This window comes from Carassius carassius, chromosome 18, assembly GCF_963082965.1.
Source record: "Carassius carassius chromosome 18, fCarCar2.1, whole genome shotgun sequence".
Lineage (NCBI taxonomy): Eukaryota > Metazoa > Chordata > Actinopteri > Cypriniformes > Cyprinidae > Carassius > Carassius carassius.
In genome coordinates this window covers 32,196,346-32,216,429 of record NC_081772.1, presented here as the reverse complement: position 1 = coordinate 32,216,429, position 20,084 = coordinate 32,196,346, and the positions used below count along the sequence as shown (strand labels likewise).

Genomic DNA, 20,084 nt, shown 5'->3' with positions numbered 1-20,084 from the left:
CTAAATCATATGTGACCCTGGAACACATAGTCTTAAAGGGATAGTTCACCCAAAATTAATTTCTGTCATCATTTATGTGCATGAGGTGGTTTCTTATGTTGAACATAAAAGAAGATATTTCGAAGATTGCAAGTAATCAAACAGTTGGTGGTCCCCATTGACTTCCATAGTATTTATTTTCCTACTATGGAAGTCAATGGGGACCAACAACTGTTTGATTACCAGCAATCTTCAAAATATCCTCTTTTATGTTCAACATAAGAAAGCAACTCATACAGGTTTGGAACGACATGAGGGTGAGTAAATGATGACAGAGCATTCATTTTTGGGTGAACTATCCCACAGGGGTATATTTGTAGCAATAGCCAAAAATACACTGTATGGGTCAAAATTATTGATTTTTCTTCTATGCTAAAAATCACTAGGACATTAAGTAAAGATCATGTTCCATGATGATATTTTGTAAATTTCCAACTGTAAACACATCAAAACTTATTTTTTGATTAGTAATATGCATTGCTAATTCTCTCAGTATTTTTATTTTTTTGCACCCTCAGATTTTGATACAGTAGTTGTATCTCGGCCAAATATTGTCCGATCCTAATAAACCATACATCAATGGAAATATTATTTATTCAGGTTTCAGGTGATCTATAAATCTCAATTTCTAAAAAAAATACTCTTAGGACTGGTTTTGTGGTCCAGGCGTCACTTATTTGTATCTGAATGTCAAGAAATTTCTAAGCATGTGTTTGTTTGTTTTTTAACAGAAAGGGTAAAAGTTTGATGTTAAAGCAGCAATATAAGGACAGAAATTAACTTTTCAGAATAATAATTGATTCTTAGCTTTCTTTTAAAGGTAAGAAAGTGGTTATTACAGTGAAATTTAATTTAGCCAATTTTAGGTTCATTAGAAATAGCTTAACTTAGGAGACTGAAATGTTATTCATGAAAACTATGATTCTACCGCATATTATGGGACAACTTGTACACAAACATGCAAGTATGATCTTAAGCCTGTTGAAACTGTTCTTAAGCAAGCTCTTGAGAATCAGATAAAAAGCCAAAGAATTTCCATTATGGTGGAATTAGTATTATTATTTTTGAGCTGGGAAGACTAGATCAGATTAGATGATTTATTGTTGGTTTTTAAGATTCTTAATGATTTTACTTCATATTTAAGGAGTAAATCAGATATCTTGTTCCACAAGAGCAAACAGAAATATATATATGTATAGTTTTTGTCAGTTACCATTTGTCTTTAAAAGAACCATGACTGTCAGTGTCAGTGTCAAAAAGTCAGTGATTTTTCTAAAACAAAATAAAATAAATAAACAATGAAGTCAATTTAATTAATTAATTCATTCATTTGATTTCATTTAAACTGAAACATGTCCTTGGACTACAGCTGAAAATGAGTTGGCCTGAGTTAATCTTTTTACAAGGATTTACTGTTTTATTAACGTGTATTACCCCTGATTAAAAAAATTAAATAAATGTAATTAATAAATTAATTGTCAAGTGACAGCTTCACTTTCTGACTGGTCTCTTCAGTGTCACATTTGCCTGTAGGAAAACCATTTAGAAAATAAAAAATCTGCTTGTGTTGTGACAGGCACATATTTGGACCAAAATTTAGAGGAGGTCAAGTGGAAGCTGTACGACGACTTCAAAAAACAGTTTTCTGTTTCCTAGGAAACAGATTGATGGATTACACCCCAGCAGAATCGGAGCGGAGCTGCTCTCTGACAACATCTCCAGGACACTTCGCTCCATGTGACTAGTAAGACAATTCTCTAATAACTATTATGACGAGTTTTGTTCCACCCGCTTAAATGATAAAAGTACTTTGCGCTGTAAAAACTATTAAGACTGTGTCTGTTCCCCGAATAGTGAGGTCAAAATATAATGTAGGATCTAGAAAAAATCTTATCGTAATTAAACCAGAAAAATGTAAAGTAAATGAACAAAAACAATTTTTAAAGTTTGGGCTCATAAATATTAGATCACTCACACCCAAAGCAGTTATTGTAAATGAAATGATCACAGAAAATAGTTTTGATGTACTCTGCTTGACTGAAACCTGGCTAAAACCAAATGATTATTTTGGTCTAAATGAGTCTACTCCACCGAACTACTGTTATAAGCATGAGCCCCGTCAGACTGGTCAACAATATATAGTGATATTCTCAATGTTACCCAGAAAACAGGATACAGGTTTAACTCTTTTGAAATACTTCTGCTAAATGTTACACTGTCAGACATGCAAAAGAAATCTAATGTATCTCTTGCTCTGGCTACTGTGTATAGACCACCAGGGCCGTATACAGAATTCCTAAAAGAATTTGCAGATTTCCTCTCAGACCTTCTAGTTACAGTTGATAAGGCGCTAATCATGGGAGATTTTAATATTCACGTTGATAATGCAAATGATACATTAGGACTTGCGTTTACTGACCTAATAAACTCCTTTGGAGTCAAGCAAAATGTCACCGGGCCCACTCATCGTTTTAATCATACACTAGATCTAATTATATCGCATGGAATCGATCTTACTGCTATAGATATCGTACCTCAAAGTGATGATATTACAGACCATTTCCTTGTATCGTGCATGCTGCGTATAACTGATATTAACTATATGTCTCAGCGTTACCGTCTGGGCAGAACTATTGTTCCAGCCACCAAAGACAGATTCGCAAATAACCTGCCTGATCTATCTCAACTGCTATTTGTACCCAAAAATACACATGAATTAGAAGAAATTACTGACAACATGGGCACTATTTTCTCTAATACATTAGAAGCTGTTGCCCCCATCAAATTGAAAAAGGTTAGAGAAAAACGTACTGTGCCATGGTATAACAGTATTACTATATTACTATAGTAGAGTATTACTATAGTATATAGTAATACTCACTCTCTCAAGAAAGAAATTCGTAGACTTGAACGCAAATGGAGAAAAACTAACTTGGAAGTTTTTAAAATTGCATGGAAAAACAGTATGTCCAGCTATAGACAGGCTCTAAAAACTGCTAGGGCAGAGCATATCCACAAACTCATTGAAAATAACCAAAACAATCCAAGGTTTTTATTTAGCACAGTGGCTAAATTAACAAATTACCAGACGCCACCTGATTCAAATATTCCACCAACGTTAAATAGTAATGACTTTATGAATTTCTTCACTGATAAAATAGATAACATTAGAAATACAATAGCGAATGTAGATTCTACAGCGTCTAACACTTCAGTTTCATCCATCGCACCCAAAGATAAACTGCAGTGCTTTACAAATATAGGACAGGAAGAGCTTCTCAATATCATTAACTCGTCGTTATCTTTAGGTCACGTCCCAAAACCATTCAAGCTGGCGGTTATCAAGCCTCTTATTAAGAAACCAAAACTAGATCCTAGTGTACTGGCAAAATATAGGCCTATTTCAAATCTTCCATTTATGTCTAAAATTTTAGAAAAAGTTGTGTCTGCTCAATTGAGCACCTTCCTGCATAAAAATGATCTGTATGAAGAATTTCAGTCAGGTTTTAGGCCCCACCATAGCACAGAAACTGCACTTGTTAAAATTACAAATGACCTGCTTCTTGCGTCAGATCAAGGCTGCATCTCATTTCTAGTCTTACTTGATCTTAGTGCTGCGTTCGACACCATAGATCATGACATACTCATAGATCGATTACAAAACTATACAGGTATTCAAGGGCAGGCTCTAAGATAGTTTAGATCCTACCTGTCCGATCGCTACCATTTTGTTTACTTAAATAAATTAAGGTTACTAACCTAACCCTAATCATCAGTAAAATATGGAGTGCCACAAGGATCCGTCCTAGGTCCCCTTCTATTTTCAATATACATGTTGCCCCTTGGTAATATTATTAGAAAATACGGAATTAGCTTCCACTGTTATGCTGATGATACTCAGCTATATATTTCAACGAGACCAGATGAAACTTCCCAATAATCTAAGCTAACAGAGTATGTTAAAAATGTAAAAGATTGGATGACAAATAATTTTCTCCAATTAAATTCGGATAAGACAGAGATATTAATTATTGGACCAAAAAACACCACACAGAATCTTGTAGATTACAATCTGCAACTAGACGGATGTACTGTTACTTCCTCTACAGTAAGAAATCTGGGTGTTATATTAGACAGCAATTTGTCTTTTGAAAATCATATTTCCAATGTTACAAAAACTGCATTCTTCCATCTTAGAAACATTGCCAAGCTAAGAAACATGTTATCTGTTTCTGATGCAGAAAAGCTAGTTCATGCTTTCATGACCTCTAGACTGGACTATTGTAATGCACTTCTAGGTGGTTGTCCTGCTTCGTCAATAAACAAGCTACAGGTCGTCCAAAATGCAGCAGCTAGAGTCCTTACCAGGTCAAGAAAATATGATCATATTACCCCAATTTTACAGTCTCTGCACTGGCTACCTATTAAGTTCCGTATCTGTTACAAATTATCATTACTTACCTATAAGGCCCTAAATGGTTTAGCTCCTGCGTACCTAACTAGCCTTCTACCACGCTACAACCATTCACACACCTTAAGGTCACAAAACGCTGGACTTTTGGTAGTTCCTAGGATAGCAAAGTCCACTAAAGGAGGTAAAGCTTTTTCACATTTGGCTCCCAAACTCTGGAATAGCCTTCCTGATAATGTTCGGGGTTCAGACACACTCTCTCTGTTTAAATCTAGATTAAAAACGCATCTCTTTCACCAAGCATTCAAATAATGTATCTCTTAAATTGTGAGTGTAGTTGCATATGCATTTTTATTCTTTAGCTTGGGTTAAACTAATTTTACTTTGTTGGATCAGCAGCTATGCTAAAGATGTCTCTGTTTTGTTTCTATGTTTTGCCGAAACTAGGATTTACACAAGCTCCAGTCTGGATCCAGAACACCTGAGAAGAGTTGATGCTGACCCTCAGAGGACCCCAGATGATGCTAACCTTGAATCAACAACAGCACTAACAATTATTGCTACATGTGTGACTGCATCATATAATTACTATTAATTAATAATATTGATAGTTCATCATCTAGCTGACTACGTCTTGTATTATTATTATTATTTTTATTTTTCTAAAATCCTGTCAAACGTGCACAAACTACTAGCTACTACTAAATATTGTAGAAACATAATTTTCTGTAAAGTTGCTTTGTAACGATTTGTATTGTAAAAAGCGCTATACAAATAAACTTGAATTGAATTGAATTGAATTTTCAATTAAATTGCTGGCGAGAAAAATTCTATTTCCTTTAAAGGTCTAAAGGTGGAGAGAGTCTGCCTGCATGTTTCACAATGAATCACAACCGCACAGAGTTTAAAGAAACCATTTACTCGCCTTGATCCCATCAAGCGCAGTGTGAACGTGTTTGTTGTTGTGCAGACGTACCTCTATGATGACATCAGGAGCGCTGATGATGCGAACGGGGCCGTCTTTGCTTTCTGTGTCATAAGAGAGCGAATACTCCAGCCAGCCTCCGTATGCCAGGAGCTGCAGACGCAAACACACACAAACAGCAGCAAGGGTCAGCAAGGGAAAAGGTCGAAAACAAGTTCAACACAGTGATTATTGATGAAGCCACACACACACACACACACACATCTCTGCCCCTCTGAACAAAGCTGAGCGATGTGAGTGCATTCTCTCCCTGTTATTGAGAAATGTTATGCTGCAGGGCAAATCAACACGGTTAAATCAGACCAGCTCCACAGGGGAGAACAACACTTCACTGTGTGTTTTCTGCATCCAATGCTGGCTTTTTACACACACAAACACCCACTCACACATACATACTCCTACACATATCTACACTTCATATCTCTCAAGACAGGCTTGGGTTATACTGCAGCATCCTTTGAGTCGAGTTCAGAGCACATCTCTCCAACACACCAGCCTCATATGGCATTCACAACCAAACCAAACATCAACACGTCTTGCTCGTCCCACTTTTATATGTTCTGACTGCTCATGTCTAAAGGAAAGAGAAAAGACATTTGTCTCCAGACCAACACGTGAAAAAACTATTGATTCTTCAGCACTGTAGCTGGCCGGCAAGCCTGAAATGACATTTGGGCAAATCGCCCAAGAAATGTCTTATTTCACACCAAAATGATGTTTCGCTTACACAAAATGAAGCGTTATCCAAAGACCATTAAGTTTGAGACATTATTTTCATGGCAGTTAAGCTCATTTCCTCCCAATTACTTTATTGCAAGTAATTCACATGCATACATGGGTTGGACTAAAATAATTTGAACACCTGGGAAATGTGAAAAGTTTTATTCTTTAGGTGTTACACCACATTGGCCTGTAACAGAGCACCCAACCCTCGTAGAGTAGATTCATACACACTTTGAATGGTCTCCAGGTGAATGTTGTCTATCAGAACATCGTACAACACAATTGTCTCAGAGATGTTGAAGGAGGTGGTCTGATCATATTCAAGTCAAGTGACTGTGATTTCAAGTTTTAACAGTTGCTGCTGGCTTTGTGAAGACCTCTGTGTTTGATTTTTGTGGAAACAGGGCCTTCAAGGTGAAAATTGAGGTTTGCTGCCACTGTACAGCAGTAGTTCTGTGTTGTTTGGACACAGTCCTTCTTAGTGATCAATCGTGCTTATTATTCACTTTCAGTTTTCACCCACTATTCTTCTACTACACTGTTAGAGTCTTGCCATGCTTTGTGTTTGCAGTCATAATCATAAATACTGTTGTTCTTAAAACACCAAACAACTGGGCCATCAAGGTTACAGATGTCCCTTATAGAAGTCACTTATTTCTCACATGGCTTCTACAAGACTGTTTTACAAACTAGACAATACAGACATTGAAAAGATTAGTAAATTATAATTGCAACATTGTTCATTTATATATTTATTTATTTTTACACAAATGATATCAGTCCCTATAATAATGGGTGTTCAGACTATTTTTATTACTCTCAGCCTGAGCTCCAGTTTGTGTTCATGGACTTTTAGCTCATGGGTTGCTGTTTTTGTTATAGTCATTTATTTGCTAATTATCATCATCATCACTTGTGTCTAGTTTAGTTGCCAATTAGATAATCACCCTTGTGCATTTTAGCCTTCTTGAGTATGTTTACGTGACAATGTTACTGATTCCCAATTACATGACAAAAACTGTAGTTAGTAACTTACTATATAATCTGACTACCTTTTGATTCAGTTTGAAATAGCTTGTGTATTACATTGACTGAAATAGGATAATCTTGTACAATATTGATATAAAAATGTAGAGAGAAAGAAATAAAATAACATGAAGTGCATTAAACATTACATTACATCATGGTTTCCCAAACTAGATTGGTGAGATTAATGGTTTGCGACTTTAATGAAAATAAATAATTAATTAAATTATAAAACTGTAAAAAAAAAAATAATAATTTAAAATAATAAATATATGTTTTATTTGTTTACCTGCATGTAATGTGACCATTAACCAATGTAAGAAAATACTTAATTTTTAACGTAAAATCTTGTGGGCAGCTACTTTTTTTTTCAAATAATAACGTTTACGTTGACGCAAATAATTGTGGGTTTTCTGTAGCAGTGAAGGATACACCTCATGCAACCTTCGAAAGAATTGTAAGGTCGCATTCAGAGTGTCCTACTTGCTTTTTTGAAATGATACTATAGATGAAGATCTTTGTCCGAACCCGACGGGACTTGATGGGACCCGACGGGTTGGGTCAGGTTCGGGCTTAATTTCTATAATTTTCTGGGGCTCGGGCAGGGCTCGGACTTGCACTCCGGTTTACAAGGTAAATGAGCAGTCATGTGATGTGTTTCGATTAGCACGAGAAAGATGCGAAAATTTGCCTCTAGCAACTACGATTTGGTTGCACCAGCAACTAAAGCAAAGTCTGAGGTGTGGAAAAGTTTTGACCATGTTATAATGAGAATAATGAGCCAGTGGGTTATAATGCTGGACGCACCATCAGTGAGCGCAGGAACGCGCTGAAGACATCTACAGTTGATTCAATCATTTTCCTCCACAAAAACATGTAGGCCTACCCTAATCTCTGTGAGTGAAGGTTTTTCAAATTATAACTAAATATTAATTGAGTCTTAAATGCATAATGTAGATAGAGTATATAGGTTAATTTATTGATTGTTTATTGTTTTTATTATTTTAACCATACCTGCATGGTAGGCAATTTTTGTATTGGTATTGTGTGTGCTTTGTTATACTATCTGTTGCACAACGAATTGCTCCATTGGGGACAAATAAAGAATTTGAACTTGAACTTAATGTTGGCATTATTCTTTTATTAAATGTCAACTGCTAGAGGCGAAGAAAATCCGGCAAAGCTTTTATCTTAATTTCGTTATTGCCAAATACCCATCTTAATTTAGAATTTATCTTAATTTAATTTGTTAAGAAACACTCGTTTTCATTGGTGTGTTGGCCTATAGGGCTATTTAGAGTGCTGAGATACAATGTTAGACAGGACTTATTTTATTTCTTTGTTCCAACTTCCAAGTGGCCTATAGCCTTCGCTAGTCATGAATAAATTGTTAAAACCTGTATAAATGACTCATTCTTGACAAAAGGCACAAGAGCTGTGTGTGTGCGCACATTTGGATTATGTTGGGCTGTAAATGGGTTCGGGCTTTTAAAAAGCTGTCAGTCAAAATGTACTTGACCGTATGCAGCCTTTGAATGGCACCTCCAGAGGGCGCAGCCTTCGAAAAGAGACACAGCTTCTGTTACTGGATGACAGCTGAAGGGCAGAAACAAGCACACTTTCCCGTTATCAGCCGAGCTCTTGTGACACTTGTCCCGAGTGTTCAAGACTCACTTGATTCTGAGCAAAAAATAAAAAGAAATCATGCTCGAGTCACCTGAAACCACCTGTTTATTAACTGACTTGATTTATCATTTAATATTAACGTGATAACATGCACTTGCCATTATATGGACAAACAAAAGTACTATGAATGTACCAGATGACAATGCTACAGACTGTCACATATACCATGGTATTTACATTATACTCAATGTTATTTCAAAGAATACTAAGAAAGAAAACAAGGTACTGCCAACAAAACAATGGCATTGCCATGGTACCATTTTATTATTTGTTAGTGAGAGTTTAGATTGCAAAAAAAATGAAGGGGAGAGAGTGAAAATTAGAGCATCAAATCTGGCACATCTTACAGGAAATGAAATACAGGCCGTCTGCTGGGCGCCTTCAAACAAAAGACAAGCAACTCCAGAACATTCTGCCCTCCAGCCTCTGCTGTAACCCCCCTCTCCATGAAATCAGCCCCTAACCCCTGCTCCTTCCGCCGCGTCACTTTAAAGTCAAGCAGGGAGCAGTATGGGCCTGATATGGACCAGAGCCCACCTACAGAGACACACACAGACAGACAAAGCTCCACAAACAAACATCCAGTTCAAAAGGCTACACACATCTGGAAGGATGCAATCAGAGGAGCAGCACATAAACACACTAACTCGTACCATGTGTGAACACCAGCGACCGCTAAAACTGGAGAAAAACATTTTGAGACCAGACGGGCGGAAATGCTTTCTGTGCAAACTTGCACCATAAAACCAGTGAGGAAAAGATTTCTAACATGTTTGTAAGATGTTTGTGTCTCTGATTGTAGTGACATCATTCTGTCACTGAAGCTGTTCCTCTTCTAACTGCTGATGTTTATGTGATCAGAGATGATATCCATAACATTACACCACCTCAAGTGCCTTATTGCTTTTATAAATACACTAACTACATGATACAAATATTAACAGATGCTATGCAACAAAAATAACGTTAGCTATGATGAGGAATGATATGGTGGACAGGTCAAAGATGCTAGATTATACGTACAGTATACTCACATAAGGCAATATACTGGATACTATAGAAAACAGCCAAATCAACTATATCAGCTATATATATCTGGTACAGAACATGACAAACACTTAAAGGTGACATAACACACAATGGAAGCTGGAATTTGGCCCGACTAAATGAAAAAATAATAAAAATAACACATTTTGTAGACAATAACACCGTGTATGTCCCGGCTTTAACCAAATGAACAACGTTGATAGGCTTGCTGTGATAGTTGGTGCTGACGGTGTTACCACGGAATCGCTCGCCAGCGTCGCTTTGATTTTCTACAGTAATAAAAATGATTTAGTTCAGTTAAAGAACAGACACTACAATTAAAAACTGAATGTGGCTGAGCTTGACGAGCGTCATTCGCATCACAGATCATCAGCTGGAGTTAAATTTCATTTATCAAGTGAGGAGAGTGATTCGAGCTGACTGACAAGAAGAGTAAGGCGAGACAGAGAAGACCCCCAGAGGTGGAAAGTAACAAATTAAATTTACTCATGTCACTGTAATTGAATAGCTTTTTTGTGTGCTTCTTCTTTTTAAAGAATTTTTAAAAATCTTGTAATTTTTCTTTCACTTGAGTATATTTTGTTTGAAGTATTATATTTCACTACATTTTAAAACACATTAATTACTGAGTATAAAAAAAAAAAAAAAAAAAAAAAAAACGCTCCATGGAAACTTCTGCAGTAAAGCGTGAGAGAACAAACTGGCTCTAAAATCTGAAGAAAGATGCAGACAGAAAAGACAGCCATTACTGTACAGTGCTCTCTCCACCTTCAATTCCATGACTGAGGTACCCTTTAGAAAGGCACTGAACCCTCTACTGCTCCCTGGGTGCTGCAGCATAAATGGCTGCCCACTGCTCTGGGTGCATGTGTGTGTGTGTGTGTGTGTGCACTTTGGATGGGTTAAATGCAGAGCATTTAGTATGGGTAACCATACTTGGCTGTATGTCACTTTCACTTCACTATTGAGATATATATCGTCTGCCATAATATCATAATTGTTGTTTTAATGATGTGTGATTTGACATTATCAGTATTTTGCAAAAACCAAACCAAACCAAATACTCAGAGTGCTGTGAAATCTTGTAGATTCACGTGCACATTTAGAGCGTGTTGTTTCACTGCCTTATTCAGTCTGTTAAAATGCATTTAGAATGATCACACAGTTGAAGACATAGGGGTAGAAAATGTATATATTTATATCATTTTATATACTGTAGTAAATCAGTCTAATATGAAGAGTGATTACATATAGAGTTTTTTTTACAACATTTAAAAAAGCAAGAAGTTAATTAAGGGACGTAAGGTCAAAAATTACCAAAGACTTCTGTTTTCCTGCCCCAAACCCATCTTGAGTAACAAAAGGGCCATTTGGAATTGCTAAAGTCACAGAAGTGCTGATATCGATCAAGGCCTGTAAGCCAACATGTGTACACATAGGAGGTCTGCTAATTGCCACACCTTTTGCACAGTGGGTGAAGCTGTAGTCTGCTGATTGGTCAGTTTGAATGTCTCACATTTGGGTTTTAGTCACATGGTCAAGTAAGGGATAAAAGAAGACCTTTCCTTTGCTGGAGCTCTCTTCTCAGGGCTCTGCCCTCTCTCCCTCTTTTTTCTCCCTCTCTCCATCTTCCCCTCTCTCTTTCTCTCTCAGGTAATATATCACATACATGTTGGGTACAATTAACTATATGTTTTACCATCCTTTATATATTTTGTAACCAATTCAAATGTAACCATAACAAAATATTGTTATTAAACCATTTCAATTATTAATTATATACTAACTAGCCTTGATTCAATATTAGCTTTGAAGTGATACCTATTGCAATACAATATAGTCACTTAATAGCAAGCTCTCCCACATATTTAGCTATTGTAACTGCACTTATTTCTGTTACGCAATAAGTGGGTGGTAACAGACTAGAAATGTACAGAAATGTCTTCTAGAGGTCGCTATGGGGAACACCTCGTTTTGACCCGTGTCTGAAGCATACATTGAAAAACACCAACGAGTTGGCCGGCGACAGCTTCTGACGTCACTACCGGCGCAACTATAAACAGGCATCAGGAGAACACGTCATTCTCTTCTTCATCTTCACTGACTGTTCTGTTTGAAGCGTGCATCTGAAAGATCTGGTAAGAGCGATCTTTCTCTGTCTGTCATGGCGACTACTAGCAAGCGTTTAGACAATGTGTGCATCCGTGTCTGCAATTGTGGGAAGTCGTGGCCTAATGGTTAGAGAGTTGGACTCCCAATCGAAAGGTTGTGAGTTCGAGTCCTGGGCTGGCAGGAATTGTGGGTGGGGGGAGTGCATGTACAGTTCTCTCTCCACCTTCAATACCACGACTTAGGTGCCCTTGAGCAAGGCATCGAACCCCCAACTGCTCCCCGGGCGCTGCAGCATAAATGGCTGCCCACTGCTCTGGGTGTGTGCTCACAGTGTGTGTGTGTGTGTTCACTGCTCTGTGTGTGTGCATTTCGGATGGGTTAAATGCAGAGCACAAATTCTGAGTATGGGTCACCATACTTGGCTGAATGTCACTTCACTTTATTTGACACTTGATGGCACACACGATCTTTGCGTCATTTGTTTGGGTGAAGAGCACGCACGCAATGTCTTTGAGGAGGCAATCTGTGTGCATTGTGATCGTTTTTTTTTTTTCAATGAAAAAGCTCTGCTCTCATTCATCTCTCTTTCCGGGGAAAAAAAGGAAAAAAGGCAGCCATCTGCTTCCTGTGGTTCAGGACCCGCTGCTGCTGAGGAACGGAGGAGAATGAGCTCATGAGAATTTCAGGTGGATCTGTCTGAATGGTTTAGAGAGGGATTTTCCCTTTCGTGTTCGTCGGCAGCTGAACATAAGAGTTGACATAAGAGTTGTGTCAACATCGAGGCGATAAGCGAAAGCGGCTAAGAGAGGTTGTCCCCTGTATAAAGAGCTTTCTTTCTGCCGGGGAGACATCCTCTCTCAATCTCCCTCCTTGCCATCTAAGCCCCTTCAAGAAATACATCTTGCTTAAATGGCAAGGCATACGCAGCAGCAGGTCAGGCTGTGGCTTTATTACACACAATGGTGGTGCTTCAAGCATATCAGACTGATCTGCTAAGAGACCTGGATAGAGGCGAGGGCCTTTTTCTTGATCAGGTAGCTGAGCTGCACCACAACACAGATCTCTCCCCAGGCTCCCAAGCAGGCCGCCTCTGCCTTGGATGGGACTATGGCGACCATGGTGGTAACGAAGAGACATCTGTGGGTGAACTTGGCAGACATCGGGAGAAAAGAAAAGGCTTTCTTGTCGATGCTCAGGTTTCACCTTCTGAGGTTTTTGGTAATTCTATTGAGACAGTGATCGAGAAGTACAGGGAGACGAAGGCGCACTCCGCTGCTTTCAGATCCTTCGTTCCATGAAGGTCCAGGTCTGAGCCCAAACACAGAAGGCTAGTATCGCGACTCGTGCTCCCCCCCACCTGCGGGCTGGGGTAAGAGGAATCGTGGGTCACAAGGAGGTAAGCAGAACCTAAGTAATGTGATCCAGACGAGGCAGCATTCTTGTCTGAACCAGAGCAATACAGAGGTATCTACTCGTTCCCTTTAGGGATTTTTAACTTCTGCTTTTATCACCCCCTTCCTAATTCCCCTGTAACCACCAGCTCTCCACCTGATCAAGGTTAGGTGGAAACCTCTTGCATAACAGTCTCCTATGCTGGACCTATGATGTTTCTGGCTGGTTCTATGTTCAAAGCAACCACCCTACTGATGGTCCGGACAAAGGAGGCGCCCCTTGAGCGGGGCTGCATCGCAGGAGGGTGGGTGAGTATGTAACCCTTTCTGTATATACTTATGTGTATTAAATTGCTGGTGGTTATGTGTCTACTAATAAACTCTGTGAGTTTCCTTTGTAGTGCTGAGTGCGCTACTCTGAATTCGGAGTTCTCCTCTCATATGAGACTGAGTTCTCTGTTTTTTCCCCAGAGCGCTCCAGCATTATTTCCACAGATCGAGTTGATGACTGTCAAACATATTGTTTTGAGATGCACCATTCCATCTATGAGCTGCTCTATCTGATTGCCACAAGAGCCCCTCCTTAGAACAGTATTTTGAAAATCCATGCTATGGTAAGTGTGTACATGAAGTCTTTGCGCACTTTCTGAAATCCACACTGTGGTAAGTTCGCACGCTAGTATTCTGCATTCTTTCTAAAATCCTATATGGTGAGGGCTTCGCATGGTTGCTTCGTGTCCTTTCTTATGTTGGTAAAAGCCACGTTTATCTTGGGCACCACTGCACCTATGTATCCTAAACAGGGGGTTGCTACTAGAGATCTGTTGACACAGCTCCTTCAGCAAGCCTTTGCAAAAGCAAGCGGTAGCCCCTGTGTGACGGGCAATACTTAGTATAAAATGCTAGGTTCTTAGCCGTATCCCTTTAAAGGAATCGTCCTACCCCGGGCCGAGGCCCTAACAATTAAGTTGGGTATGTAGCTTAGGCCTTTGGCCGTAAGGGGTACTGTCACAGACAGCCGTCTAAACGTCCCAGGGGCAACTCCCATGGAAATGGTAAAGTTGGTACTTAGTGTTTGCCATGATTCTGGCCTGCACTACCCTCAGCATGGTGGGTGTGGGTATACTGTTCCCCATAGCGACCCCTAGAGGACACAGTTTGAAGTTCCCTTGAAAGGGAACGTCTCAGGTTACGAATGTAACCATGGTTCCCTTAGTAGGGAATGAGACACTGCATCCTCTAGCTCCCTGCCATGCTGCGGACACAAGCTTCAGACGAAGAAGTGAATGATGTGTTCCCCCGGTGCCTGTTTATACTCATGCCGGTAGTGACGTCAGAGGCTGTAGCCGGCCAACTCGTTGGTGTTTTTTCAAAGTATGCTTCAGACACGGGTCATAACGAGGACGCAGTGTCTTGTTCCCTACTCAGGGAACCATGGTTACATTCATAACTTGAGACATTTTATACTATTGTGCTGACAACGTTTCTTTAGTCCTTCGGCAATCCTACAGCCTGAACCACTGTAGGGAAACCACCCTTACAGGGACTTGCATTTTAGACAACATATTGCCTGTTTTTGCTCTATTAAAACAACAAAAATAATTCCAAACACAGCCACAATAGCACAGTTTTGCATCTCTTAGCAATGATGGTGTTTAGATCTTGAATGAATCAACCATTTAAATGATTTGGTTCAATCGCAATGACTCACTTATTAACAGTAACTTGTTGCCACCTACTAGCAGTTTTGATTTCACATTTAAAGTATAATTAGTATAATTTAGTTTATTTATAATTTCAATTATAATTTCAATTCTTTTTGTCTATGTCTATTAATTTGTATCTACAGATTAAATGCATTCATGCCCTGCATTAAACAGTGTTACTCTGAGTATATTTTAAACAAGCTACTTTTTACTTTTACTTGAGTAGATTTTTAGACTGGTACTTTTACTTGTACTTAAGTAAAATTTCATTAATGTAATTTTACTTTTACTTGAGTAGAATATTTTCATACTCTTTCCACCTCTGAAGACCAAACAATAAACTCCAACAAACTTCATCCAGCGAGTAGTTATCGCAGAATAACCTCTGCTTCACATCGGGTCCTGATCACCCTGTCGGGGGTTATTCTACGATAACAACTGGCTGGAAGTACATTAACCGGTAACACTTTATAATAACTTTCATTTATAAATCATTAACAAACATTATATAATGTTGAAATGTTAATAAGTTTATATATTCAGATAGCTAGAAATATAAGATAATGTTCTTGTTAATGTTTACTAATAAACTTATTATAAACTTACTAAACATTATCTAATGATTAACATCTCAGTTCATATGATCTTCATTTGATGGTCTTTGTTTGTTGTGTAGATATCTATTTACACATCTTCACAAACAATCTATTAAGTATTTGTTCATGTTTTGCAGTATCCAAACTAAAGTGGAAACTATTCATCTTTTGTAAATGTTTACAAACGATTACTAATCATTTAGTATCTTTGGGCATTGGAATTTTAGCTCATGTAACAAGGTTTGTGTAAATGGTGGCTGGTTAAGTTTAGCTGATGCACTCTCATTAGTATACTTCTCTTCAGTTTATTTGGTATGACTTGTGTGATATTGCTTCAGTATAACACAACTAGAACGTTGCACTGATCCCAGGATCAAAACTTTTTAGTTTTGGTGCAGTCGTAGGGCAGTCGTAACCTAATGGTTAGAGTTCGAGTCTCAGGTCTGGCAGGAATTGTCGGTGCGGAGAGTGAATAACCAGCACTCTCCTAATATAACTTAATTGCAGGGAAATCATTTGAAAATAGTTTTTGTGGCATGTACGTTTGCCTGGACATGTTTAAAATAATAATAATAAAATAATGTGATTTTGGGAATATTACATGTAAATGTCCCTGTTTTCAGGAAGGGATTTCAAATTGCACATAATCACGATTGCAGATGATTTCCATCACACCATGTGAGACGCCAGTCCATGTGTGAAATCCATGAACAAGCATGGCAAAGACCCACAGTTTTGCAGGTAATGTGTACTTTCTCCGCAGTAATTTAAACTCTCAATGGAAAAAATGTCTGAAAGTCTCTGTGGAAGTATGAGTAGGTCTCTTATTTAATGTCATCTTACCAAAGGAGGCTGTTGCCATAGAGATTACCATTACCATACTAATACTATTACCAGACACCCTTTAAAATATGTAAAGAGTGAATCTATATGGACTCTTGGATCCAGCATTTAAAATAGAAGTTCATGTAACCTAACCACTCAAAATGATTGCAAATGTGTGTAAAGTGCATTTTAAACTAAATCTACTGTCACACTCTTTTTTAGGGAAAGCATTAAGTGTTCCAGTGTTAAACAAATACACAATTTGTGACTCAAAAGCCATAAAAACTGCCTCAAAGTGATCAGTGTTTTAATGCTGTGTGCATTACTGCAAATAAAACAGTGCATCTCATGAAGAAGTGTCTGTGTCATATTTATGGAAGCCTGTTTCTGCAACAAGATAAAAATAACAGTGATTACATCCTATTATCTATTTTTCCTTGCAATTCAGAATTACAAGATGTAAGAAGAATAGTCTGAATTGCGAGAGAGGATAATTGTATTTTTTATTTTTTTTTAATTAATTAATTTATTTTTATTCTGTGGCAGAAACGGGGTTCCACACATATTGCATTGCACAAGCAGAAGAAATACATACATACATACATACATACATACATATTATATATGTAGTATATATATACCATAACCAATATAACGTCTATTTTTAGGACCATTGTTTTTATTTTAATTATTATTATTATTATTATTTGTAATTTATGAATTTATGGGCATGTTCTTGACAGGCATCAGGAGATTCACCCAGATACACTTTTTTTTTTCTCCGTATGTAACTGGTCAGTGCATTCAATGAGGATGAATCCTTAATTTAAAACTTTAAAAGTAAATTTAATGTACAGCCTAATCTAAGTGGATATGAAAAGCCATTTAGATGAATGCTGCCAGTACCTTTAAACTCAGATTAATGGCATCATTAGCAGTGGAGAGAGTTCAGAGGTCAAAGAATATTGGTGGCACATACTGACCCACTTTAACAGCTCAGGACTTATTCTCACATCACACATCTGAATGCACAGGAAATCACATGCATATTCATCTTGTTTACTGTCTTGTCGAGTCCTCAACCCTCTCTCACTCTCTGTGTGTGTGGAAAGGAGCATATGAATTGGGGTTGACCCCCATTTACAGCCCTGTCTTAATGTATATTCCTGATCTTAAAGGCAGGGTAGGTAATAAATGTATAAACAACTTTCTTCCAAATTTGTTTAAACTTTCTATATATATCAATGCATAATTAAAATGTAAGTACTCTGATAAAAAGAGTATAAAAATCGAGTGACTCTAGACCGTTTGATCTGTATTAAACACAGCTCATTATTTCCATTTCGGGACGAAACATAGGATTGGCTTAGGCGACTGTCACTCTCTCGCAACCATGGCAACCACCCTTTTGCCACACATGACCTGCCCACTTGCGCGCGCACGTTTGATTTGAGGAGTTCAAGAGGCACGGATCCTAGGAATACCAAAACAATGGCAGAGAAACAGCAAGCAAAATTCACAGTACCAGCCTATGCAGTTAGTGAAGGCAAACCAGGCAAGAAAAGGAAGACAGTAACAGTACAAGAAAAGGCAATGAACAAAAAGTCTTTGGATAAACAAAGAAATAAAACGCGAGTTAATATCGGCGTTGCTTTCCAGCGATGGCGAGAACTGAGGGAACTCAAGGGGCTGAAAAGTGACTCCTTGATGGCTTTATTTCTGCTGGACAGGTAAATCTTTCTTTTTGTATTTTGATCATACATGTTTTTTTGTTTATTTTTTCATGAAGCATGTGTCATTAGCACACGTAGCTGCGTAATATAGCTAACATAACATTACTTAGCGAGCCGTAGTAGAGGCTTTGGAAGGAGCCCAGAAGGGAGGGGGTGGAGTGAATGGAAATAATGAGCTGACTTTAAAACAGTCGTGAGAGGTCTACAGACACTCGATTTTTATACTTTTAATTATGTATTGATATATAAATAAAGTTTAAACAAATTTGGAAAAAAAGTTTTTTATACATTTTTTTACCTTCCCTGCCTTTAATGTGAATGTTATTCCTTTGGAATTTGTATACTGAATATTTGAAACACACATTAAGATATTTTCATGAAACATGATAAGGTATCTGTCACTGCATAGAAATCCATGCAACCAAAACTTCAAAGATTCAAAAAGATACAAAAACATTTTCACACATTGAACTGTGTGCCAAATAACACACAGCATCTTTCCACTCACTATGTTTATATTGTTACTGATATGTATTCATCATATTATTATACAAACACTGTCTGAAATGAAGTGAAGGTGATTCTCAGAGAGTCCGGTTCTGATTTCATTTTTCATACTCCCATTATGCTCGTGTTTAAAGTCCCTGGCTGTGTCTCTCCCCTGCAGACACTGAAGTTAAATCAAGGGCAAATGAAATGCTAAATGAACCTATAACATAATGATGATAAATGATGTCTGTATTGTGGTCATGTAATGGCATCATTACTGAACATTATACATCAGCACAGTGTGCCAGCTTAGATGAACACACACACAAACACACACACACACACACACACACACAAGCACTCACTTTCTTGCGCAGGTAAGCAGACGGGGCGCTCCAGTAGTAAGGTGCCGTCAGGTGAGTCTGTGCTTCTGATTGGCTGATGGTGAGCTGGTGGGCCGTCTCTCTGCGGGGCACCGCCCACACATGCCCCTCCCCATCCGCTCCTGTCAGATACCATCCAGACATATCCATCACCTGCAAACAAACACACCAAAACATTCAGATCTCTGACACTGTGCTGTAGGGTAGTGCAGGCCTAGAGCAGGGTAGATATGTTTAAGAAACATTTAATTGTGTATCATCAATTCAGCAGAAGGCCCAACAATAAGTGAAGTCTCTTCTGTTCTATGACACTGTTGATGGAAATGCTGTGACATTGTGACATCTTGAGGAAAATTACAAATAAATAAATCAGTGTGTAATTGTCATGAAAATACAAATGAACATATTAAAACCAGTGTTGGGAAGGTTACTTTGGAAATGTAATAGGTTACAGATTACAAGTTACCCTGTTTAAAATGTAATAGTAGTGTAACTTTTTCAATTACTTTATTAAAGTAATGTAACTAATTACTTTTGAGTACTTTTTGATTACTTTTCTAAATTTGTGAAAATTAAATAATAATAAATAAAATCATATACATTAACTCAAATACAGTTATCTAATAAGCATGTGACGTATTCTGTGTAATAAACTCATGAAACATTGGTGTTTTTTTGAAACTGCTGTCTCTGTATATGATGATAGTTTTCTCAAAATAAGTAAAATGCACATGAAGTGAAACAGAGCAGTTCTAGAAATTATGTTTATGTGCTCGTGTACTCCTATACTGAGGCAGCAGAGGTTGAAAACACTGCGAGCTTCAGTAGGCCTATGTGTAGTTAATGAAACCATGTCTTTGCAGGAGGGGCAGACTGGGGAAAAAATCATACTGGAAAATTCAAATTCATACAAACAAATTAATGGACAAAAC

At 37.9% G+C, this 20,084-nt stretch overlaps 1 protein-coding gene across 5 annotated transcripts in view; it reads right to left on the bottom strand.

Moving 5' to 3' along the window:
• The window catches only part of lama2 (laminin, alpha 2), a 258,283-nt gene that overhangs the window by 131,153 nt on the left and 107,046 nt on the right, over positions 1–20,084 (bottom strand). For all 5 annotated transcript variants that reach the window (XM_059499216.1, XM_059499217.1, XM_059499218.1 and 2 more), the window contains exons 12-13: positions 19,135–19,305; positions 5,427–5,528 (exon numbers count right to left, since the gene is read on the bottom strand). In XM_059499216.1, the coding sequence (XP_059355199.1) occupies positions 5,427–5,528; positions 19,135–19,305 (273 nt within the window). The remainder of the gene's footprint in view (positions 1–5,426; positions 5,529–19,134; positions 19,306–20,084) is intronic.